This window comes from Anolis carolinensis, chromosome 4, assembly GCF_035594765.1.
Source record: "Anolis carolinensis isolate JA03-04 chromosome 4, rAnoCar3.1.pri, whole genome shotgun sequence".
Lineage (NCBI taxonomy): Eukaryota > Metazoa > Chordata > Lepidosauria > Squamata > Dactyloidae > Anolis > Anolis carolinensis.
In genome coordinates, this window is record NC_085844.1 from 244,873,137 (window position 1) to 244,898,642 (window position 25,506).

Below are 25,506 nucleotides of genomic sequence, written 5' to 3' on the forward strand. Positions count from 1 at the left end.
TCATAAGAAGCCACCCTGAGTCCCCTCGGGGAGAAGGGCGGGGTAGAAATATTGAAAATAAATAAATAAAGGAGGGAGGAGGCTTGCTTTCTGCTGCCCTGGAGCTTAGGACTTGGAGCAATGTGTTTAAATGACAGGAGCGGAGATTCCACATGTAGATGAAGAAAAACTTCCTGACTGTAAGAGGTGTTCAACAGTGGGACTCTCTGCCTCAGAGTGTGGTGGAAGCTCCTTCTTTGGGGGCTTTTAAACAGTGGCTAGATGGCCATCTGTTGGGGGTACTTTGAATGTGATTTTCCTGCTTCTTGGCAGGGGGTTGGACTAAATGCCCCATGTGATCTCTTTCAACTCTAAGATTCTATAATGCAGATATGTTCTGTATTCTTCTGGTGGTGGAAGGGAAATTGTTATATGGTGCCTTTGTGATAGGAAGTGGATTGTAGCATCACAGCTTCAAACAGGAGGGGATCAGCTATGCTGAAGAGCCCCACTCTCCTTATTTGCAGATCCTCAAAATGAACTCCTGTTGTTTCAAGTCACAATATTTCTGGCCATTGGATTTGTTGGCTGGGACTTTTGGGGGCTGACATTCAAAAGTGGAGAAGTGGAGTTCTGCATGCATTCAATTGAACATTTGGATATACACTCAATTGCAGTATGTTGTTATTCGGCACGAGGTTTGCTTGGCACAACATATACATGCAGAGAGATATGGTACATATCCCTGGTGTAGAACCTTGGCTAATAATAATGTTGCAATGCTGATGATGCAGTTATAGTAGTAACACCACAATTGCCAAGTGCAGAACTTTATTCTTCCTAAAGCACAAATAGCTGCCTAGCAAAATAGCTGTTTTGCACAGCAAGAGTCATAAAGCTCAATCATAGTATACTATCATCACAGACATTTCAGTAGATAATTAAGAAGATTGTGTTTCAACCAGCCAGCCAATCATGGGCCATTTAATTCCATAGGCACAGAGCAATAAAGCTATATATTTCTCTTTCTTCTTGAACCTGCTGCCCTAGAAAAGATGGATGGAAGGAAGGAGAGAGAAGGTGAAGGGGATGGGGATGGGAAAGGAAAAGGGAGTCTGCTTAAAGCTGTATCTAAACTGAAGAATTATAGCAGTTTCTTAAATAAAAAATGAGTTGAATGTACAGGAAATGTATGTGTGTGTATGAATCTCAAGAGGGTGCTGTTAGGCTGGTGGGCGGGTGTCTGATGGATAGAGCAATCCCATGCATAATACCTAATTTCTGCAACGATCCACCCAAGTCAGCTGGTGGGTGGATTATGATTTGGGTGCTTTGTTCTGTCTGCTTCGAGACAATTAGAGTCTCGTGTCACTACTGAGAAATTGGGCTCTTAAAAGAACAATCTGCAGATCCAGCCTTCCATCTATCAGCACACAAACTTCTTAAAACTTTAGAAATTCTGGGTTGAGAAATGTGACTGGATAATTATGTAGGCATTTTACCTTAACTTCTTTGGGGGAAATGGGTTTAAAATTTATGAAAACATTCAAAGACCTTCTGAACTCTCTGGAGTGGAACTTGAGATTTCCACATCAGTGCAGCATTGGATCTGTGCCCAAATTTATTCTGAATTTTTATTCTGAGCTCTCCAAGGGTGTGAGCCTGTTTAGTGGATAGGGTTAAACCCTTAGACACTCTTTCATCCAAAGCCAACAGCAACTTGGCTAAACAGGAGGCACCAGATACTGTGGACACACAAGAGGGTTCAAATAGCAGTGCAAGACTGCATCTAGACCACCTTCATGGGAACATTTGGTGGGAATTCTGGAGTAGGCTTTGTCTGAGGTTGCTTCTCCAAGGCTGGTTTCCTCCTCCCGAAACTTACATTGTCAGGTGGAGATCTTTCTAGACCAGGAGCTGTCTCAGAACTGATCGTTTTTTAGGTATGTGTTTTCTATTTTAGAGCTCAACTATTTAATTTCCTAGGTCCTCCAGTGAGACTTTATTATAACTTCTAGAAGAAGTAATTTATTTCAACAGATTTCATTATTCCTATTTCTACAGTATGTTCAGTGGGTATGGGGGACCATAATAATGATGATGACAGAGGATGCCTTTATCTCATAAAGGATCTAAATTATGTTGCAAAGTTAAGCCAATTAGATTTAAACCAATGACTTTCCCCTATGCGTTAACTCATTATTCATGAGTTGATTCAATGGTGCTCCATTAGTTGGGATTGAGCAAAGTGATTCAGGTTAGTGTGGGTGGAATTCTATGGGATTGATGCCTTGACTTGCCCTCATCCTGTTGATTTAATAACGGGCCTATGTTCAACTAACTTCATTTGAATGTGTCCATCTCACTGATGGACACATCAATGGTGCCAGGCCGGGGCGGGGGAGCAGTATCCTACTATGTGGTCATGAAATGGATTGGGAATAACTCATCAATACAACATACTTGTTACATCTTCCTTTTGTTTTCCTACTTAAAAAGAAACATTAGCAGCTTCCCAGCCATCTGGCAAAAATCCCCCCCTCCGCAGCCCCCCCCCCAGCTATTTTCAAAACAAGGGCTAAGAAAATGTAGCTTTGACGCAAAAGCCCCTGTGAACAGCAAGTATTCAAACTTGTGGTGCAGTCCATAGTTCCCAAAGCCCTACTATAAGAGACAAAACCTACAAAACATAGAAACACGGCAGCTTATAGTCATACAGTGGATAGGAAGCATTCCGACATCCAGCAGATCAACACATGAAAAAATACACAATTTCATCAAACCGCTTACAAGAAATACTTCCATAAGGAGTTCTGTACAATCAGCAGTAAGAAGGAGTAGGCACAGTTCCTTCTTTCTGTTTGGATTCAGTTCTGCGAGATCAGTGTTCTTGTAGTTTGAGCCCAGTTTCTCATTTTTCTGTTTTTAAAATCCTTTTTTGTTTTGTTCTTGCAGGCACAGAAAGGAAATATTCAATGTTTTTTCAGGCACACTAAAGACCGAGCTGTATATTACACAACAAAACATTTAACAAGGCTCCAATGGCCTCCTTTTTGAATGAAAAGCAGCAATGGCAAACACTAGGTTTGAGCAGAGAAGCAGAGACGTGAAAGGGGTCTGCTTCATCCTTTCTCTGGCCGCTGCTTTCCATTTTGAGCTTCCTCCAGCTCTAATTCTCCTGTAGAGTTCCAGAGGCACATGTTTTACCATGCAAAAAAAATTACTAGGTCTTCTTAGGAGAAACAAGGCTGGGTTTCAACAGGATTGGAGCAAGTCATTCGGAGCAGAAATGTGTATTTTGGTGAAGAACGGTTAAGCAGATACAGTGGTGGCTGCTGAGGTTGGATTGTAAGTGGTCAACCTCTGAACAACACGAAGGAATGATAATATCTCTGTGCATTTATCAGTCAATGATATGTTGGGCATAGTCAAGGCACAAAGCCTTTTTATAACACGCAACATAGATGCTTTCTTGGGAATGGAAACACCAACCCACTCTTATGTGAAGGATATAGTTGGCCAACAGCCTGTCCTCATGGAACTCCCCACTAATTGGGCTCCTTTCTTGGCAGAAGTCCATCATGAATCATTTAAGTTATTAATAACAATAAAAAAAACAAAAGTGATTTGGCTGACCCCACTAGAGGTTTCTCTGAGATGCCATTAATTCATATATTCATGAGGCAGAGCTTGGAACAAAAGGAATGGACTACAATTCCTCGGCAAGCATGGCCACTGTCTGCATTTTCCAAACTCTGTTGGCAGGACCATATGGAGGGAGAAATTACACATGTATAGAGTGCTGGAAACTGCATTGATCAGTAAGACAAGTTTCATCCTGTCCCTTTTGGGTGAAGGTCAATCGCCTTCCTTCCATTTCTACTGCAATGCCATTAAAACGAAGCTAAAGAGTGTATTCTTTTATACAAGGAGGCTGTGATTTTAGCTACATGGAATCCTTACACACTGGGACATATCAACCATTGGAGTTTGGCCATAGGGAAAAGTCACCACCAAGGATGAGTTCTCGTAAGTCAACTCAGCAGTTTTAGACTTCCCACCCCCTGCTATAATGGATCTGAAATACCCTTGTAGATATGCAATGGACACTGGAATTGTCTTAACTGACAATATGCTTCATTTCTAGTTTCCATCAGGAGACCAGGCCAGAATTCACAATGCAACAGGAGAGGGCAATTGGGCTTAGATATACGGTATATATATATATATATATGTGTGTAAAGGGAATTCAGAAGTGGGCAGGGAATTCATATTATTATTATTATCATTATTATCATTATTATTATTAAAACCTGCTTTTTAAGTCATTACTTGAACTGACTTTTCATATGCTTGAATTTTGCCTCTTGATTGTTATCCTTGTCCATTCTTACCTGTGGCTACAATAGCTGCTATGTTGCATTATTAAGAGTAAAAAAAAAACCCTTTCAGATGTGCGTTGCTCAAGATGGTACATATTTGTCATCATTATCTCTGTATTTGGCAGCCCACTTTAGAGTGTTCTTAGGTAAAATGAAGAAATTGGTATAATTGGAAATATGTATTACATTTCCACAACTCTGCTTCATCACCATAGGTCTCGATTCCATTCTGCTGCACTCATCCACCAAAGGTTCAAAGCATTAAAACAAAGCATGAAGACATCCTTCTAAGCTCCCAGTATTCAGACACTGAAATGCACAGAATTGAATAGCTCATTTAGTTGTAAATAATCTTTTCTGTTATGCTCTTCATGCCATTCTGGACTTCAGCTCCCATAAACTCGAACCTTGAACTCATTGAAAATCTCACTACAAAGCTTTCTCAGTATACAATTGTCTGATGAGCCATTGAAGCAATTCAAGTTGCAGTAGCAAAGAATACTGTCTCTCTGTGTCTTTCACTTTCCAACTGCTGTGGCAGCAACAAAGAAACCTACAATAGCCAGGATGCACATTAAACCTCTTTCATTCCAAAATCCTTTGTATTTATGTGGCATGCTCAAAGCCAACATGATCGTGGCCTTGTGGAATCCAAGAGTCAATTGAAAATTCGGCCCTTAAAGAGAAAGAGGTATTACATTCTGATATTCAAAATGCCTCACTTCTTTATTATCTCGGGGGGAGGAATGTTCCAATATGTTCCTCCTCCCAACTCATGGTGAGTCTCTAGCCCTGGATCAAAAATATTTGTACTTTAAAGGGCTGTTATCTGAGTTAGCTCCGACGTGGGCGTCGTTGGGCTCTGTTGGCTGACCGGCACCATCGGAATTTCCACGCCTAGTCATGCCGGATTGTTAGTCCCATCTGAATTCTTGCAAGCATAAGCCACATCCTTGGCAATGCTGCACATCCGGTTGGACATCTGGAGCTCTTTCCTAAAGGCAGATGGGAAGCAGAACTTCTTGAAGCAGGTCTTAAAGTTCTCATCTAAGAAAGCATAGAGCACGGGGTTCAGGCAGCTGTTGGTGTAACCCAGGGCAGTGCAGAAGTACAAGATGGCTAACTTGACCTCATTGTCTGCCTTGGCTCCCAGGCACCGGACCAGGACAAAGATGTGGACGGGGGTCCAGCAGATGACAAAGACGGCCACCACCACCAGGACTAGGCGAGCAATGCGCCGGAGATTTCGGTCCTTCTCCTTGGATCCAGAAAGAACACGGACATTCTTCAAGCGCCTGATCATGAGGCTGTAGCAAATTGTGATGACCATGACAGGGATCATAAAGGAGAAGAGAAATATGCAGATTCCAAAGATGGGATCCCAATATTCCACTGGTTCAGGGAGTCTGATCAGGCAGTCAATCTCTGCAAAGACAAGAAAGAATGGAAGGGCTTGGCCTCAGAAAAGTGGGTCATTTAATCTTCAGCAACATACCTCCAACTCCAGGCATTTGCATATCACTAGCTCATTTTAAGAGACATTTTTGAATCCCAAAGGAAGGCTGGAGGCTCCCTGTACTCTTATTCATTTCTTTCAGAGACCACTGTAGGAGCCTCCAGTGACCTAGGGGATAAAAAGCCTTCTGACTTGAAGGTTGGTTTGCTGACCTGAAGGCTGCCAGGTTCGAATCCCACCCGGGGAGAGCACGGATGAGCTCCCTCTATCAACTCCAGCTCCATGCTGGGACATGAGAGAAGCCTCCCACAAGGATGGTAAAACATCAAAACATCCGGGCATCCCCTGGGCAACGTCCTTGCAGACAGCCAATTCCCTCACTCCAGAAGCAACTCTGGTTGCTCCTGACACGAAAAAAAAAAAGAGAGACCACTGTATAGGAGTCAGAGAAGGAAATATAAGTCTTTTTGTGGGTTGAATCCTATTATTTAGTCCCACTTGAAGTTGACCCTCTAATTAAATTGTTGAGTGGTGAGTCAACACTTAAGTAAATCACATTCAGATGCTCCAGAAACTAAAAAACATTGAATCATGTTTATTGTATATACTCATGTATAAGTCTAGAAAGTTTAATCAAAGATTGACCCCAAACAAGTAGGATTACTTACCCATGGGTCAATATCAGTAATGTATTCATAGGTCATACCAAAAGCAATAAGTTTGGCCCCCAAAATCCACCTGTAACTTATGCTTGATGTCAACTTATACCTGAGTTTATATGTTAGTTATATATGTGTGAGTATGTCATGTCTCCTGGCCCAACTTCCTCAAATTCATTTTGCTCAGAGCAGTCTCACTGAGAAATGGAAGTGTGATAACTGGGACATTTCCATGCCAGAGAAGTAGGACGCTGTCACAAATCCTTGTCACAACCATTCTTACTGCTGGAAACTTCTTCTTCTGCTCAGTGTGGCTGCTGCCTGGTAGGATATATTTGGGGCAGTTGGACCAGGAAACAGATACATAACTAGCTTATGCATGCACATACGTAAGTAGGTGATATATTAAATGAAGTGGTATTTTTGTGTAGAGAACAGCATTTTTACATAGAAAAAAACATGTTTTGCAAAGAAAATAATGTATACACTTAGCAGAAAATAAGTCTTACTCCAAGAAGACATAGCAGACTTGCTTTGTTGGATTTTTCTTTTCTTTTACTGATGAGCTCCACAAGTTCTAAGGCATAGCAGAGATTAGGGAAATCTCTCTGTCTTTGGACCACAGCTCTCTAAATCCCATGCTAGCATGGCCAATGGGATGTGCAATCCTTATGCAATGACTTTTCCAAGCTGTGATCCACCATCTAGCTGCTCATGCAATACTGTATTTCAGCTTGGCAAGCACATTGGCAACAAGTCTTCCTTTTCTCCTTAATTCCATCCAAATTGTTCTGGGAGCGCAAATGATATGTCAAGAGTGGCATTCAAGTCCCAACTCAAATGCATGCAAGCTCAAGATTAATCAGAGTTATTTTGCACTTGGCAAGTACTCAAGAAGGAATGCACAAGTCTCTTGAGTCTACAAGCAAGTTCCAAAGACAATTCCAGAGTTTTTTTTCTTCAGGTTTTATGTTTAGCTTTTTTCTCTTCTTGTCATGACAAGCATCAATTGATGCTGTCTAGGCTAGTATTACGCATATGCGCTTCTTTGCTAGCTATTTTTTCCTGCCTTGCCTAGCAGGGGATTAATATTTTTCAATGTGCTTTGATTTACATCTCATTTTCAGCAGCAAGAATTCCACAAGGGGAAATATTGCCATTGCTTTGAGATCACTGTTCCTCAATTCCAGCTATGTGCCTAGTTATCATTGGACTGGGATAGGCTTTGCCAATGGGGCCTTCAACCCTATCCCAAAAGACAGGGATGGCTGCTGTGTTCAAAGGGCTCATTTGCATTTCTTGAATCTGGATTTCTGCCAGTTTGTGTGCAGTTCCTCATTAATCGCCTTTCCCATCTTTTTTTTGCAACATCTGAGAAATGTTGGAAGGTATGAGATTTTTCACTAGACAGCATTTATAGTTAATTTCATTGTACTCACCATCATTTTCATTCTCAGTCGATCCCATTACCATCACAGGGATCCCAAAGACCGAGGCCAAGGCCCAAATGCAAATGTTGACAAGTTTAGCTTTGTGGGGCGTACGGATGTCCAAGGCTTTGATGGGGTGGCAGATGGCAATATAGCGATCCACACTCATCATGGTCAGTGTGAAAGTACTGGTGAACATGTTGTAGTAGTCAATGGAGATGGCAATCTTGCAGAGGGCATTTCCAAATGGCCAGGAGCCCAAGAAGGTATCGGTGCCTTGGAAAGGTAAGGTCATTAGGCACAAGGTATCAGCCAGAGCCAGGTTAAAGATGTAGATGTTGGTTGCTGTCTTCATCTTGGTGAATCTAGACAGAGCAATGAAGACACACAATGATGGAATTCAAACTCAATGTAGCACAAAACTGGGACAGTATTCTCCATCAGTTACTGATGAACATTTCTGTATTGTTTCATTTTCCCCCCAAAAGCACCTTGAACAATGACATTTTTATTTATTTATTTATTTACAACATTTCTACCCCGCCCTTCTCACTTGAGTGGACTCAGGGCGGCTTACAACAACCGGCAAAATTCAATGCCAAACGGATCGGTAAAAACAGCAACACATTTAAAACCATTAACAATAATCCATAAAATACATTAATCAAGCTTAAAACATATAGTTACTTACCCTGTTTTCCCTAAAATAAGACATCCCCAGAAAATAAGACCTAGTAGAGGTTTTGCTGAATTACTAAATATAAGGCCTCCCCCAAAAGTAAGACCTAGCAAAGTTTTTGTTTGGAAGCATGCCCGCCAAACAGAACACCAGAGCATGCAGGATCGGTAAATGTACGTACTATAGATTGTTGTACATGGAAATAATGGCAGTAAGAAGAAATTCTTGATAGGACTCAGTTTGTGTGGTTTGCGTGGTTTGTGATGACAACTACTTTACAGTATATAAGAAAAGGGGTTTTTACAAACTAAATTTGGAAATGAATGGAAGTCCATGTTATATTTATTTCTAAAATAGAGATATTGTTGTGTGCCTTCAAGCCATTTCCAATTTATGGCCAACTTATCATGAGGCTTTTTAATGCAAGGTTTTTTCAGATGAGGTTTGCCATTGCCTTCCTCTCAGAGAGTGTGACTTGCCCGGGGTCGTCTTCGGAAAAGTGAGTTGTGTGAAATAATGTTTTTATTTTGCTTATTCCAACTCTCCTACCATTCACCTTCACCAGATGACTGTATGTTCTAAGTTAGTATTTACTTTATGTTTATCCCATCTTTCTACTGACAAAGTGGCTTAAGGCAACTTACAAGGAATCATCATCATTTTATGATTCTATCAGTTTGTAGAGAAATGTTTTTATCTGGCCTTTCTAGGAAGGGAGTTTTAAAGTCTGGGAGCAGCCACCAAGAAGTCTGTCTCTTTTGTTCCCACTAAACAAGCTTTCGTGGGTGTTGGGACAAAATTAAGATTCTCCCCAGAGGATTGGAGCTCTATTTGGCTCACAAACTGTGATTCAAGCAATACAGGTCTTTATAGGTCTAAACCAGTACTTTGGATTCTGCCTGAAAATGAACCCATAAAGTTACCATATATACTCAAAGATAAGCTGAATTTTTCAGCCCTTTTTTGAGCTGAAAAAGCCTCCTTCAGCTTATAATGGGGCCACGGTCAAGCTGACAGGAACCTGGAGGCCATTGCTTGCAATATATGATATATTTTTCTTCCTTATCAGTGTGTTTTCTTTTCCAAAGCCTCCTTCGCTCTTAACCAAGGGAATGTTTCGAAAAGGGAAAGGAGGAGGAGAGAAGCCCTTGCAAGTCAGGAAGAAGGATATATATATATATATATATATATATATATATATATATATATATCCGTTAATCTTATAAAAGCATTTTCCCTTGAAATATTTGTCAATCTCTCCTACAGATATATAGATATTTCCCCCTGCAAGCCTTTGCAATCCCTATGTACCTATGTACCTGTATCTATCTATATACATTAATTTTGTATATGAATTTTCCCCTCATATGTTTGCAGGCCTTTGCGAATCCTATACACATATAGATATCTAGAGATTTCCATGTACCTGTATATCTATATATGTATACATTATTTTTATATGAATTTTCCCCTCACATGTTTGTAAGTCTCTGCAAATCCTATATAGCTATAATTATCTATATAAAGGGAGATGTCTAGATAGATAGATATGAATATAGATATATAGGGCTTGCAAATATTACAGAGGGGAAATGCACACAAATATATATAGATATGTCTAGTTAGATATGAATATAGATATATAGGTCTTGCAAATATTGCAGGAAGGAAATGCACATAGAGAAAGGATTTACAAATGTTTCAGGGGAAAATGCATATGTGAAATTAGTATATATAATTATAGATCTATATCTAGCTCTGCATTGTTTATATGAGCATTGAATGTTTGCCTGTTACTTTTGGAAACCGGCCAGAGTCCCCATGGGGAGATAGGACAAATAAAGTTTTATTATTGTTGTTATTATTATAAAGTTATTGTTGATACCACATTGTTTTTGTTGACCCTACTTTTCCACTTACAGAGCTAGTTTATTATTTTTCTTTGAAATACGGTAAATATTCAAAAACATTTAACCTACTAATGTCTTAATATAATTGCACTGATATCTATTTTTATTTTGAACCTTTACTAGTAGCTGCTGCATTTCTCACCCTAAGCTTATACTTGAGTCATAAATTTTCCCAGTTTTTTTGTGGTAAAATTAGGTGCCTCGGCTTATATTCGGGTCGGTTTATATTCGAGTATATACAGTATTATTTTTAGAGGAAGGAGATGCATGCAGAAAAATATCACAATCACAGGTCTCAACACTCCTAGAAGAATACCATAATGTAACACAGGAACAGCAGTATTTGGAGACTCTAATTTAAATAGGATAATGAATCTACTTTATGTTTAAACATTAAGTGCAAAAGAGAATTCCGAGGTTCTGAATATATTTTAGGGATTAGTTTTCCCACCTTGGATATCTCTTTTAAAGTTGCAGACTAAAACCTGGAACCAATCCAATGCCCCACTGATATGGAAGCTCTCACCACACACAAATGAGCTCCCCTTGCATTTTCTGCTGCCAGTGTGGCTCTTTTTGCAAGCCAAGGGTGGATTAAAAGAAGATTAAATCAAGCTGTTCCACAGAAAAAAGGGTGAGAAATTAAGAGAAAAAGATTTGGAGAGATCAAACATAAAATTTGAATCAGCAACTGCTCAAACTTACTACATCTTTTTGTATGATCAAGTACCTGATAAACCTGGGGGAGGGGGGAAGAATTATAGTAGATAATTTATTATAAATCCAATGGCATCTCAAAATCTTTTCATATAAGTACTATGACTGAGGAATTGCAAAATTCTTGCCCAAGATTGAAGTTTACTCACTGTTACCATTCCCACCTTCCTTTTCACATCACATCACCTTGTTCCTCTATCCCTGTGTAGTCCCTTTGTATCTCTAGATTGAACGAAATATCTCGAGACTTCACACTGGAAAGCTGGAACAAATCAGTCTGAACTGGCCCAACTGGCTTCAGGATTCGACTACATTGATTACAAACTGCCAACCTAGCAGTTTGAAAGCATGCAATGCGAGTAGATTGATAGGTATCACCTTGGCAGGAAGGAAATGAGCACCCTATACAGACATACCGGCAAAACATGATTGGAGATGTCTATGGACAACAGACTCCTCGGCATGGAAAAATTGAACAAGAGCACCTCCCCATGGCCGGAATTGAGCATCGCCTCCAGATGCCGGAGATGAAAAGTGGAAGGCCTTTACCTTGTCTGTGTATTGTATTGTATGTCATTGTGTAAAAAGGCACTGAAGGTTTGGCTTATATGTGTATTGTAATCTTCTCTGAGTTCCTCCGGGTAGATAAAGGTAAAGGTTTCCCCTGATGTTAAGTCCAGTCATGTCCGACGCTGGGGGTTGGTGCTCATCTCCATTTCTAAGCCAAAGAGCCGGCGTTGTCCATAGACACCTCCAAGGTCATGTGGCTGGCATGACTGCATGGAATGCTGTTACCTTCCTGCTGGAGCGGTACCTATTGATCTACTCACATTGGCATGTTTTTGAACTGCTAGATTGGCAGAAGCTGGAGCTAACAGAAGGCGCTCACTCAGCTTCCCGGATTTGAACCTGGCACCTTTCGGTCTGCAAGTTCAGCAGCTCAGCGCTTTAACACACTGAGCCACTGGAGGCTCCCCGGGGAGATAAAGCAGAATATAAATAAAGTGTAGTATTATTATTATTATTATTATTATTATTATTATTATTATTATTATTATTTTATTTTATTGTATGACACAGCAAACAAGATAGATATGCTGGATTTTGTTTCACAAAATCACAAGTCGAACACTTCCCAAGTGTCTAGGACTGTGTGATGTATTTTCGGATGATGTGTGCAGATCCCAGCAGGGTGGCCTTTTGCCGTTGACAGATCGTAATTTTGTCAATGTCTATTGTTTCCAAATGCCGGCTGAGATCTTTTGGCATGGCACCCAGTGTGCCCATCACCACCGGGACCACCTGCACTGGTTTCTGCCAGAGTCTTTGAAGTTCAATCTGGAGATCCTGATAGCGGCTGAGTTTTTCCTGTTGTTTTTCGTCAATGTGACTGTCACCTGGGATGGCATCATCATCATCATCATCATCATCATCACATTGTCCTGCTAAACACCATTCCTTATACTGCCTTTCCATGGTGATGGGATTGTGTGCTCATGGCCAGAAAAAGACTATGCTGATTATTATCCCATATCATGAAAACCCTATGATTTGATAATTCCCAATGAAATATGGGATTGTGACAGAGCATGACATTCCCAGGTTGGAAGGCCTTCAACAAACTACTGGGGTATAGCAAAAGGGAAAAATAATAATAAATAATAAAACTTTATTTATATCCTGCCATCATCTATCAGAGGGACTCGGAATGGCTCACAGAACACTCAGGGTGCGACATACAAAATACAACAATTGCAAAACAAAACATACACAATGAACAGTCAAACACAACATCATAAATTCACAGAACCTCCTGGCAAAAACAATAAAATACAGCCATTGCTGAAGATAAAGCAGCAGTACTACAACAAAAAAATAAAGAGAAAAATGCTAGACATCCAACCAGAAAATATCAAAGATATGGAACAAATAGACTAGATCCTGAAGTATAAAGATCTATCATTGAGTGCTAAAATTATGATTATCCATGTCATCATGTTTGCAGTTTCTTTACATGGTTGTGAAAGCTGGATAGTGAAGAAAGCTGACAGGAAGAGAATTGGCTCATTTGAAATATGGTGCTGAAAGAGTATTCTATGGATACCATTGGTTGTTGTATGCCGTCAACTGATTTCTGAGGCTGAGAGAGTGTGATAACTTTCCGTGGCCAGTAGCTTTCTATAGCCAAGCTGGGACTCAAACCATGGTCCAACACTCAAACTACTACACTGCACTATATTTCAAATAAGCCACAGGAAAAATACCTGCTTAGGGTTTTTTTTCAGGCATTATCTTTATTTGTTGACAATTTTTCAATATTTACAAGAGTTTAAAACTATTGAAAAATATCTCACTGAAGACGACTGCATAGTTCCAGGGAGTGATAATCTTTCCAGTGTTTAGAGACTGTATTTATTGCAAGGGGTTGGAGATTGCATTTATTCAGAGTTGCCTGCTGTCAGGGCCGCCTTTTATCTGATTATGACTCATTCTGGATTCCCCCTCCCCCCTTACATTTTATTATTCTCTGTGTTGAAAGTTACTGTAATTCCTTTTGGATCTGTATATTTGTATCCTCCCTCTTTTGTTCGTTGCATAGGCTTTATAATATATTAGCAAAATATCAATTACCAGTCTTACTTTGAGAGGTGTGTTTATTTATTGCTAATGTTATAATTCATTCTATGTTGCCAGTAATGTCAATTTTTCTAATTGTGCTCTTCCACTCCTATCTGTAGTGACTTCATCCGACTGTTTTGTCAGTCCATTTCAGATTACAATGATGTTGATGATTTCTGTTGTTGATGCTCAGTCCTTCTCAGTGTCAGCTAGGAAGTAAATCTATGCTGGGTTTTAGTCTGAAGTGTGAAGGAACTCACCAAGGTGCTAAATATAATTTAAATAGGGGTTCAGAGTACAGTAGAGTCTCACTTATCCAACATAAACGGGCCGGCAGAATGTTGGATAAGCGAATATGTTGGATAATAAGGAGGGATTAAGGAAAAGCCTATTAAACATCAAATTAGGTTATGATTTTACAAATTAAGCACCAAAACATCATGTTATGCAACAAATTTGACAGAAAAAGTAGTTCAATACGCAGTAATGCTATGTAGTAATTACTGTATTTATGAATTTAGCACCAAAATATCACGATGTATTGAAAACATTGACTACAAAAATGCGTTGGATAATCCAGAACTTTGGATAAGCGAGTGTTGGATAAGTGAGATTCTACTGTATTAGAAAGTGTGCATCCTTCTCTGCTAAATAGTGCTACTGCGTCACCAAACTACAATTCCTATGATTCCATGGTAGTTCAAGAGATGTCAAACTGCCTTAATTCTGCAATGTAGATTCACCATTAGTGTTATGCACAAAATTATTTAAAATAATGTCTATAAAATTATCTTCAGGCTGTGTATATGATGTTTATGAAAGATAAATTATTATTTTTTGTTTATACTTGGGTCCTGTCTTCAAGATTCCTCATGATGCATGCATTTGCAAATATGCAAGTATTTCAAAATGAATGGGTAAAAAATCCAAAATCTTAAACACTTCTTGTCCCAAACATTTTGGACAAGGGATACGCAACCGGAATGGCAAGGAGAGAATATTTTTTTTAAAAGGAAAACAAAAAAACAAACCCGTTGGACAAATGAACTCACTTCCTTCAAAATGGAGGTAAGCCATTTCAATGTTTCTTTAAAATAAAGAGAATAGGATGAGTCATCAGTTGGTCCATGGAAAGGGTGTATATATAGCTCTGTTGCGCAGTACATGCTCTGCACGTAGAAGATACCAAATTCAAGACCCAGCTCCATTTTAATAGAGTTTCTATTGCAAAGATTTCATTGGTGGCAGCTGGCACACACTGGGAAGGGAGGTCCTGATTGGCACGCCAAGCCATTTACCCAGGCTTGCAAGTCATGGCATGTTAATAATACTGGCCTCACTCGTAAGGTACATACGTCAGCTGGGATTTTTTTTTTTTTGCAGAGTTTATACTGCACAATGTCGCAATACCAGAATTATACTCTGCTAGAACCCTGATGGATCACATTTTTGTACAAATGACTGAACAGGGGACAGTAGTGCCTCCCACTTGTCAGTTACACAACACTGGTTGTGCACCTTTGATTTCAGAGTCTCTTCATATGCTCTGATGTGGCATGTTTATGCATGAGCCAGGTTAGTGGTTCCCAACCTTTGGTCCTCCTAGCGTTTTAGTTCCCAGAATTCCTAACAGTTGGCCAAACCGGTTGGGGCAGAAGGACCAAAGACTGAGAACCAATGGTCCATAGGTTCACCTGTGCTGTAGAATTTATGCAGTTTGACACCACAAATTGCCATGGAGCAATGCAATGGAATCCTTGGATTCGTAGTTTGCCAACAACATTCTTTGGCAGAGAAAGATAAACATCTTGTTAAACTACAACTCTCACAATTCCATAGCACTAAACCATGGTACTGAAAGTGTTGTCAAACTGCATTAATTCAACAATGTACATATGCACCTATATCACTACCACTATTAGGCTGTTTCATAGTCCCTTTCAGAAGTATTCTGTCCCTAGCACAAATCTGCAATCTGGGCTAGATCTACTATTTAAATTATTCTGGCACTGCACCTAATGGCAGTGATTTATACGAGCATATATACTGCAATGCAGATTATAATGCTTTCTATGCAGGAAACAACATTTTCTTCAAAGAAAATTATGGATGAAATTCAGAATCATGCTTACAAATATTTAAACAAGAGTGACACATTTGCATCTGGTATGTATTCACAATCCCTATTCATTTAACGGAGCAGGGGATATATATGGACTCATGAAAAAAAAATCCCAATTTGGAATTACCATTGCTTGGGTACCCCCCCCCCCCCCCCGGTTGATACTGATATTATTTTCACTTTCAGCCCAGTATCTTTTGGAGCCAACCCAAGATTTTATCATTATATTTGTATGTGATTTTATGACCTGTTTTATTGTTTTATTGTTGTTGGTGATTCATTTGTTTTATTGCTTTGTTTTTATATTGTTGATGTTCGGGCTTGGTCCCATGTAAGCTGCCCTGAGTCCCTTCAGGGAGATGGGGCGGGGTATAAAAGTAAAATAATAATAATAATAATAATAATAATAATAATAATAATAATTATTATTATTATTATTATTATTATTATTATTATTATTATTATTATTACCATCCAAACTTTCTGTGAATGACAGGAGTCTGTTAATTGGCATGCTACAGGCTGACATTTCCTCACATCAATTCCAATAGACATTTCCACAGTGAAGCGGGATTGCAACAAGGACAATGCTTCTGATTGTCATACTGGAAATTGCTGGTGTATGTAACTGGGATTAGAAATGTCAAACTGCTGCACTCTGATCAAAAGGAGAGTGGACCTCTATCACTCACAGGAGCTGCTTCCCATCCATCTAGATTGGGAGGGAGGAACAACTGAGAAACACTACTTATGTAACTGAGTTAGTTACCTGATTAAGAAGCTGATCTGGAATCATGGCAGAGTCCCACTAAATGTTCCCAGAAGGCCCATAAAAGGAGAAATTGAACAATAGCCTTTCATTATCCCTTGCCAATGACTATTCAGAATCTTCTTGTAGCTATAAATTTTTCCAGCCCCTTAACAATGATCCAAGTTAGTGTCTCTTGCCGCATAGCGTAACAACATATGCCATAGTTTTAACTCTGTGCCAGGCAAAGAAGTGCTTTCCTTTATCTGTCCCAAATCTCTCATCGTTCTGCTCCTGACGTTGGTGCTGACGTACACGCTGCTTCTTGAAAAGCATGTCTCCCAGATAAATCCAGAAAATAGGTTATGGGGGATCATTGCTTTACGACTTAATATTGTCACATCCTACTCCCACAAGACCACAATACAAATGTTCAACTTGCATCCAGCATCTGTCTTTTGGCACCGGCTGTCTTCACGTAATTGAGATGCAAATTCTGTCAACTACATGTAACTAGAATGCGCCAATTAGTCAGATGATCCAGCTCCAGACTCATAACTCCATATCAGCCATGTCTCCTGACCTTGGTCTTGATAAATAAGCAGAGTTTTTTTGCATAAATCCAACAGTATGAGGGGAACGCTAATGTAGGATTTTGTCATCTATCACCATCTGTCACTGTGCCATTGAATACTTTACAGGCTGATCTGTAAAACATCTGAGAGCAAACCTGTCTGACCATTTCTCATTATTGATTTTGATGCTGTTAATACCAAACTCTGTTAATTGCCAGAGATAAAACAAGAATGTCTCTTTCTGCCTAGAGAGGTCATTTTGGATTCGCTAACAATGGGAGGTTTTAAAATGTACATGTGTAATCCAGTGGTTCAGCACTTTGTTTTTCCCAACAGGACTCACTTATTAATTATGAAAACTAGACATTTCCAATGTGTATTAAAATGCATGTGACAATGTGTATATCATATGTCTTAATGAATCCTCTGTCACATCATTTTTTCAGTTGCATTTGAAATGTCCCAGTTTCTCTCTCCTCCTTTTCCCCCTTTGTCTTCAGCATATCTGAACCGCTGCAAACTCAGTTCAAAGTGCATGCAATTAACTCGGTGTTTGCTCTTCCCAATCAGCTCCGGCAAAAGCAAACTGTTGCAGATTGTTCTAGCTTATTTGTTCTTTCCCCCGGTGGCGCAGTGGGTTCAACCCTTGTGCCGGTAGGACTAATGACTTGAAGGTTGGGTTGCTGACCTGAAGGTTGCCGGTTCAAATCCAACCTGGGGAGAACACGGATGAGCTCCCTTTATCAGCTCCAGCTCTATGCGGGGACATGAGAGAAGCCTCCCACAAGGATGGTCAAAACATCATCCCCTGGGAAACGTCCTTTTCTTTGCAGATGGCCAATTCTCTCACACCAGAAGTGACTTGCAGTTTCTCAAGTCGCTTCTGACATGAAAAAAAAATGTTCTTCCTCATTAATAATTTTTGCCATCTTGACGTATCAGACACAGACACTCTCAGTTCAGCAAATAATATCACCAAGGTAGTAAAGCTTTAAGACAACAGGGTCAACCTACTACGTCCTGGTATTGTCAGAACTGTCAAGCATCGTAAGCATCAAAGGCTTGTTTTACATTCCCATATAATGCAGTTTGAACTGCATTGAACTGCATTATATGGTTCTACACTAGGCATGGTCAACCTTCGGCCCTCCAGGTGCTTCGGCCCTCCTGGCTGTTGGGAATTGTGGGAGTTGAAGTCCAAAACACCTGGAGAGCCAACATTAGCCCATGCCTGTTCTACGCTGGCCATATAATGCAATTGAAACTTATCTGAAAGTGTAAAACAACCATATACTCAAATATTCAGACATGGCTATCATGTCCTCTCTCAACTTTCTCTTCTCCAAGATAAACATACACAGCTCCCATGAACCTAATACAAATAGTTTTCGAAATTATAAACATCTCTCACATTTTATCACTATAGCAGTATGAGTCTGGTTTAACTGCCATGGCAACACAGAATCCTAGGGTTTACATTTTAGTGCGACTCAAACAGCAAGGATTCCATGAGATAGAATCATAGGAGATCAGGTAAAAATCATTGGGATGTAATTGTGTAAGTTGAAAGAGCTCCTGAATTCTTATTTAAAATACCTTCTGCAAAAATTGTTTGCTAGTCTTTCCATCGAAGTGTGGGCTAGGTTGGCAGGGACAGGGCATGTGGCATGATTCTGGCCGCTCTCCTCATTACAGGTCGTGATCACACTGCATAAAGATGTCCCCTCAATGTTAATTACATTTCTATCTGATTTGCTCCCACTGACTGTTGCAGGAGGCAAAAAGCAAAGCAAAACAGATCATATGGAAGCAGCTTAGATTGCTTCGAGGTTGTCATAAAATATTTGCTATGCCGGCAGCTTAAGTTCAATTTCATTCTATCCCTACAGCAGGCAAATAAGGTAGACCTTTTTTAAAAAAATTAGAAGACTCTTATTGAACCGTCAAATTATTGAAAGAGTATTAATTTCATTTCCCTCTCTTTCTGAGCATGGTTTCTCTGTACATTCGGTTTCTGGGGTCAATGAATAATGAGGGGAAAAAGACTGGTATAAAATAGACAGAACGTTTTGTGAGTTGGGAGCATTATTCCATCTCTGCCAACAATCCTTTCTCGTCACCACTATATTTGCGGCTCTATTATGCCAGACGTTGACAGAATGTACTTCCAGGTCTGGTGTAACCAGAACATAGACCAGGGTATAGTACAGGCATGGGCAAACTTGGGCCCTCCAGGTGTTTTGGCCCAAGTTTGCCCATGCCTGCTATAGTTGCTGTTTAAAACATTTACAATGTTGAGTTTGGTCATGTAGCTTGAGATGATGGCAGGGCAACAGGGGAGTATGGAAAATTTCTACCAACTGAAGAGAGTATTTGCAGAATGCCCTCCATGGCCAGTATTAGGTATCAAGTACAAGGCATGGAGGACATTCTCAGCTCAGAAAATAAAGTTCTCAGAACACTTCTCTGGTAGGCATTTGTGGCTCCTCCAGCACATGTCTATCCATGAATGCTTAATCCACAAATATGGATTTGTGGAACTGTAACCACATTCTAAAAAGTGACCTAAACCAATGTACCAGCCACAATATGACCTGTTTTTTTTTTAATCTGGTGCTAGATGGTACACTTTTGCATGGGACTTTAGAAGATAAACAACGTCAGAATTGTTGTTGCCTCATGTTGCTACTCCACTTGCCTCATTTCCAGCAGACCACTGAACAAATCTTTGAAAATGCTTGCCACAGATTCAGGGTTTTTTTTTCTGTGTCAGGAGCAACTTGAGAAACTGCAAGTTGCTTCTGGTGTGAGAGAATTGGCCATCTGTAAGGACGTTGCCCATGGGACACACAGATGTTTGATGTTTTACCATCCTTGTGGGAGGCTTCTCTCATGTCCCTGCATGGGGAACTGGAGCTGACAGAGGGAGCTCATCAGCCCTTGCCAGACTTGAACCTGCCTGTCAGCAGTTCTGCTGGCACAAGGGTTTAACCCATTGCACTACCAGGGGCTCCTACAGATGCAGGTGAATTCAGGAGATAATGCTACTGGAACATGGCCATACAGCTCGAAAAACTCACAGCATTCCAACATTAGCATTATTGCTGGCAAAGGCAAAGTATGGAAATCAAGTATCATAGAAAGTGTCTAATAAAAGGCTTTTACCCATGCTGTTAGTTTTCCCATAAGTGCAACATTTTGGATATGTTGTGCAGTGCACACTACTGGTCTAATAACAATCTTCCATCAAGAAACTAGCGGCTAAGTTAGCTGGAAGAATCTGGAAACTGTAGTTCAAAATAGTAATGTGAACAACTCCTTATCTGTTGTTGAAGGCTTTCATGGCCAGAATCACTGGGTTGCTGTGAGTTTTCTAGGCTGTATGGCCGTGTTCCAGAAGCATTATCTTTTGAAGTTTCACCCACATGTTGCCACTCCACTTGCCTCAATTCCACCAGACCTCTGAGGATGTCAGCCACAGATGTGGGTGAAACGTCAGGAGGTAATGTTTCTGGAACATGGCCATACAACCCAGAAAACTCACAGCAACCTAACTCCTTATCTCTCTGGGTGAAAAAGAAGGAAGGGAAAGAGGAAGAGGAAAAGGAAAAAGCAAACAGGAAGGGGAAGGGAGAGGAGAGGTCAGGAGAAGAAATTCCTTGACTCTGTTCCCTTCAGTTCTAGATCCATTTATTAATGATAGGAATTTAACCCTCCCAGGATGAGAAAACATGTCAGTTTCCAAGAGAAGACAATCCCCAAATGCATAACAACTACATATGTGTCTCAGAAAAGAATAATTAAACATGTCCATACATAAATAGGCCCAAATGGTAAGAAGCAAAGCTTTTGAAGGTGCAAGAAGGAAAGTATGAGTTGCCTGCTGTCAGAGCAAGATTAACAAAGACATTCAGGAGACTGGGCTTCCAGCCCATTCAGGTTGATGCAACTTCATCCAAATCATTTCCCCAGTGCTTCCACTTAATTACAGCTAATAAGCATGAATTCTCATAATTATTTACTGGGCAGCTTATAAAAGGGAGGCCTCTGAAGCATTAGAAGCACAGGCTTGGAAGGGAGAAAGGCCACCTCGTCCAGCATCGGGCTATGCAGAAAGACAGAACTTACGCACTTCTCAAAGATGCCCACCCAACCTCAGTTTAGACTTCCAAAGAAAGATAATCCACCATTTTAAGCGGTAATCTGTTAAATGAGCTCCTATGATTTTAAAAACATCTTCCTAACATTTAGATGGGATATCCTTTCCTGCAATTTTGAATCCATTGGACTGTGCTCTGGTTTTTGGAGAAGCAGAAAGCAAACTGGGTTGTTGTATGCTTTCCGGGATGTATGGCCATGTTCCAGAAGTATTCTCTCCTGACGTTTTGCCCACATCTATGGCAGGCATCCTCAGAGGTTGTGAAGTACAGCCTGGAAAGCATACAACAACCCTGTGATCCCGGCCATGAAAGCCTTTGACAACACAGAAAGCAAACTTCCTCTACCTTTCACATGACATCCCATCAGATATTTAAGAGACCTATCATGTCACCTTTCCATCTTCTCTCCTCCAAACAGTCCTCATAAGGTTTTGACAATTCCTCTGGACACTTTCCAGCTTGTGGATATCCTTCTTGAACTGTGGTACCCAGAACAGGACAAAGCATTCAAAGTGAAGTTTAGTGAGCACAGAATAGAGTGAGGCTATTCTGTCCCTCAATCTGGGCACTGTGCTCTTTTTGATCTATCCCAGAACTGCACTGGCATTTTTAGGTGCTGTAACCAACCAATACCACTGTGAAGACATTCTCACTTGGTTTCATAATGTTGACACGTTTGAGCCTGTGTCCACCTGGACGCACGACTTCTGCACTTTAGAATGAATGCAGTTTGACAGCACTTTAACTGCCATAGCATAGTGCTATGGAATCATGGAAGTTATAGTTTGGTTAGACTGAAGACTTTGCAAAACTATAATTGCCATTATTCAATAGCCTGTCAGTTAAAGTGATGTCAAACTGCATCAATTCTACAGTGCAGATGCATCATAGGAATACTCTAGAAAGAATAGGGAAGAATTCTGCCTGAAACATCAGAGAATCCTGGCTGCCAGTCAGAAATGGCATTATGGCTCTAGATGGTTTCTGGGTAACAGTATTTGGCCAAAACTTAGCTTTTCAACATTTACCAGGAGCAAGTCATATAGTTGTTGTTTTGTCTAAATAATTATACAACAGAGGGGATGTAAAGCAGATTAAAACTATTCCAAACATGGTTGAAAATGACAGATATAACCTATGGAGTTTCTGCGTCATTGTATGTGAACAGTGTGCATGGACTTTCCTGCAGAATACATTTCCTGAAAGCAACATTTTCTGCACAATGAATTAATAGATAACAAGATATCTCAAAGGAAAATTAGAAGAATATATGCCTAAACACAATTTGCCTAGGATTATAGAAGAGGTTTGTAAGTGTACTTATTACAAATACATAAATTTGTGTTGTTATAAATAAGATTGTAACAAGGAAGACACCTGGCTCAGAATGCCTTTCATATTATTATATGTTTTTAAAAGACTCTCTTGGTTCCATTATAGTTGATGGTGAGGAAATGGAAGAAAGGAAGCCAAGGCTGTAAGTAAGTAGCAATCTACATATTGCACAAAAAGTTAAAATGCAGGAAACAATGAATAGGGTCCACCTGATCTTCTATCTGCATCACCTCTCTGGTCAGGTTCACTTATTACATGCATTGATCAAATTTTTCAACACAGCATTCAGAAGATACAGGGACAACCTTGGGTATAACCTGAAACATTATCAGCACACAATAAAGTTTAAACTGAATAGTATCTAGCTCTCCCATATTCCATTTCAATTGACAGAACCAATTCTCAACCTTTGGTTCTCCAAAGGGTTTCAGCTTCATCTCCAGAATATCTATCTAGCCATTGGAAAAGCTGGTGGTGGCTTCTGAGAGTTAGAATCACAGAATCATAGAGTTGGGAGAGACTACAAAGTCCATCCAGTCCAACCCCATTCTGCCATGCAGGGGCACACAATCAAAGCCCTCCTGAAAGATGGCCATCCAATCTTTATTAAAAGCCTCCAGAGAAGAAGAATCTACAACACTCTGAAATGGCATTTCATTGTCATACAGCTCTTGCCATCAAGTTCAAAAGACCTGGAGGCCAGAGTTTGAGAACTACTAGACCATAGCACTTGTGGACCCTCCCAATGCAACAACTCTCGATAGTGATCCCAGGGTTGGGTAAATCTTTAGGATCTGGGGGTTGCATCAACTCAAGGGAAACACTTATTTGACTGTACAGTGGGTGGAGTGATACACTCCTTTTAATGTCCATAAACATTCATATGCATATCAAAGCAGTGCTCTCACACTGAGATTCCTCCTCACCCCCCTGAAGACTACTGAAATCAGCCTAACCCCTGAGATATGGAAATCTTCACACACATACAGGCACGATGAGCCAGAGTACATCGAGGAACATCATCAAAGCCATTCATGACTCATTCCTGGTAATTCCTAAGAGGAAAGGTGAGGCACAACCAGGGCTTTGGGGTAAATATTTCTTCATCTCCCCAACTGCTTTGCGGGAGCAATTCCCAATTTCGCCACCTCTGCTTATTTCCCTCTGGGTACAGACGCAACCTACACGTATCAAGGTACATGAAAGAATGTAAATCCTCAGCTCTTTCATCATTGCATGCAAGCATTAAAGTAGTTTTATCCCCACTTCAGGAGAAAAATGAAAGTTCCTTCATAGCAGTCTCCCTGTATTTGAACATCCCCAAGTGTTGCACAGGAATTATTATGCAGGAAAAAACACACCCATTTTCTTCTGCCCAAAGCCCCATTGTTTTCCACACAAGAAACTCATTTTCTGTACAGAAAAAAAGTTTGTTGCACAGAAGAATATGTCTTTTTCTCCACAATTGATCCAGTAGGAAGAAAAGAAGGAGAGGATGAAGCAAACTGACACAGCCTCTCTTGGCTTGTGTGCTTTTCTCATCAATAATATTTGGCCACAAATCTCCCTGTTTTCGTCTGTGAAATGTGCCTTCCTCAGAAAGGAATTTTTTTAAATTTAAAAACATATATATATATATATATATATATATATATATATATATATATATATAATTTTTATTCAGATTTTAAACACTTTACATAAAAGATATATATAGGGAAAAAGGGAAAGCGGGGGAAATGGAGAAAGAAAAGAACAAAGGATAATAGTAAGTAAAGATATAGAGAGATTTATGGGGAAAAGAAAGTGAGTGAAAAGGAGAAAGAAAAGAGAAATAAAGAAAGAAGAAGGAGGGGAAAGGGGTAAAAGTTTTTGTCTTCCATTTTCTACTCTTCATGGATATATTCAAATATTTATATTGGCTTTTCTTGTTTGTTGGTCTCCATTTTATTTGGATTCCAAGGATCCTCCTTTTCATTCCTTCTGGTCCATTGCTTGTTTTCTATATTTATCGTATTTATTCCAGTCTGTATTTTTTATTGGTTTGCCTCTGTTTTCTTTCAATAAATATGTTAATCTGTCCATATCAAAAATTTCGTCGAGCTTCTCTAACCAGAGGCCTTTCGCTGGTATTTCGCTGGAATAAATATTTTGACAGATGAGGTTAGGGAGAATCATACTGGAAGCACAACCTCAGCCATTTCCGAGCCATGTATTAGCAGATCCTTTCTTTTAGCAAAAATTTGTCAGGCCTCAGTTTTCCCGTGGAATGTAGCTGAGATCTAGAAACTTCCTTTTTTCCCATTTAAACCAATAGGTTTTGTTCCAAATGCCTCTTATACACAGACAGATATTTCTCTCATTTGGAGTACTGTCCTTTTTTCCCTCAATTTTTTCCCCACCAATGCAAAATAATTAACTGTACACAAATGTACTTCTGCATTTCTGAGCCAATTCACAGCACCTGTCTCTGTGTTTTGTTGTGTATTCACAGCATGGTGGCTACACCTCACAGAGCCCTTTCCATATTTGTTCTCAAGTCAAGACATTCCACCATCCCCTCCTGATACATTTTTTGTACAGGTGTCCCTTTCCGTTCATCCTCTGGATTAATTTCCTTTCCTTTATGATGTACCAAGGGACTGTTCACCGGTGACCCATGTCTTTAATCATCTAGTCAGAAAAAGTGGAAGGGAGAAAGAATTCACCTTTAGCCATTGTGGTGAAGAAGAGGC

At 40.0% G+C, this 25,506-nt stretch overlaps 1 protein-coding gene across 1 annotated transcript in view; it reads right to left on the minus strand.

The window, feature by feature from the left end:
• Nucleotides 1-793: 793 nt before the first annotated feature.
• Nucleotides 794-25,506, minus strand: part of oprl1 (opioid related nociceptin receptor 1) — a 31,867-nt gene continuing 7,154 nt past the window's right edge. The window contains exons 3-4 of the mRNA XM_003220715.3: nucleotides 7,916-8,271; nucleotides 794-5,786 (exon numbers count right to left, since the gene is read on the minus strand). Of these exons, the coding sequence (XP_003220763.1) occupies nucleotides 5,263-5,786; nucleotides 7,916-8,271 (880 nt within the window). The 3' untranslated portion in view covers nucleotides 794-5,262. The remainder of the gene's footprint in view (nucleotides 5,787-7,915; nucleotides 8,272-25,506) is intronic.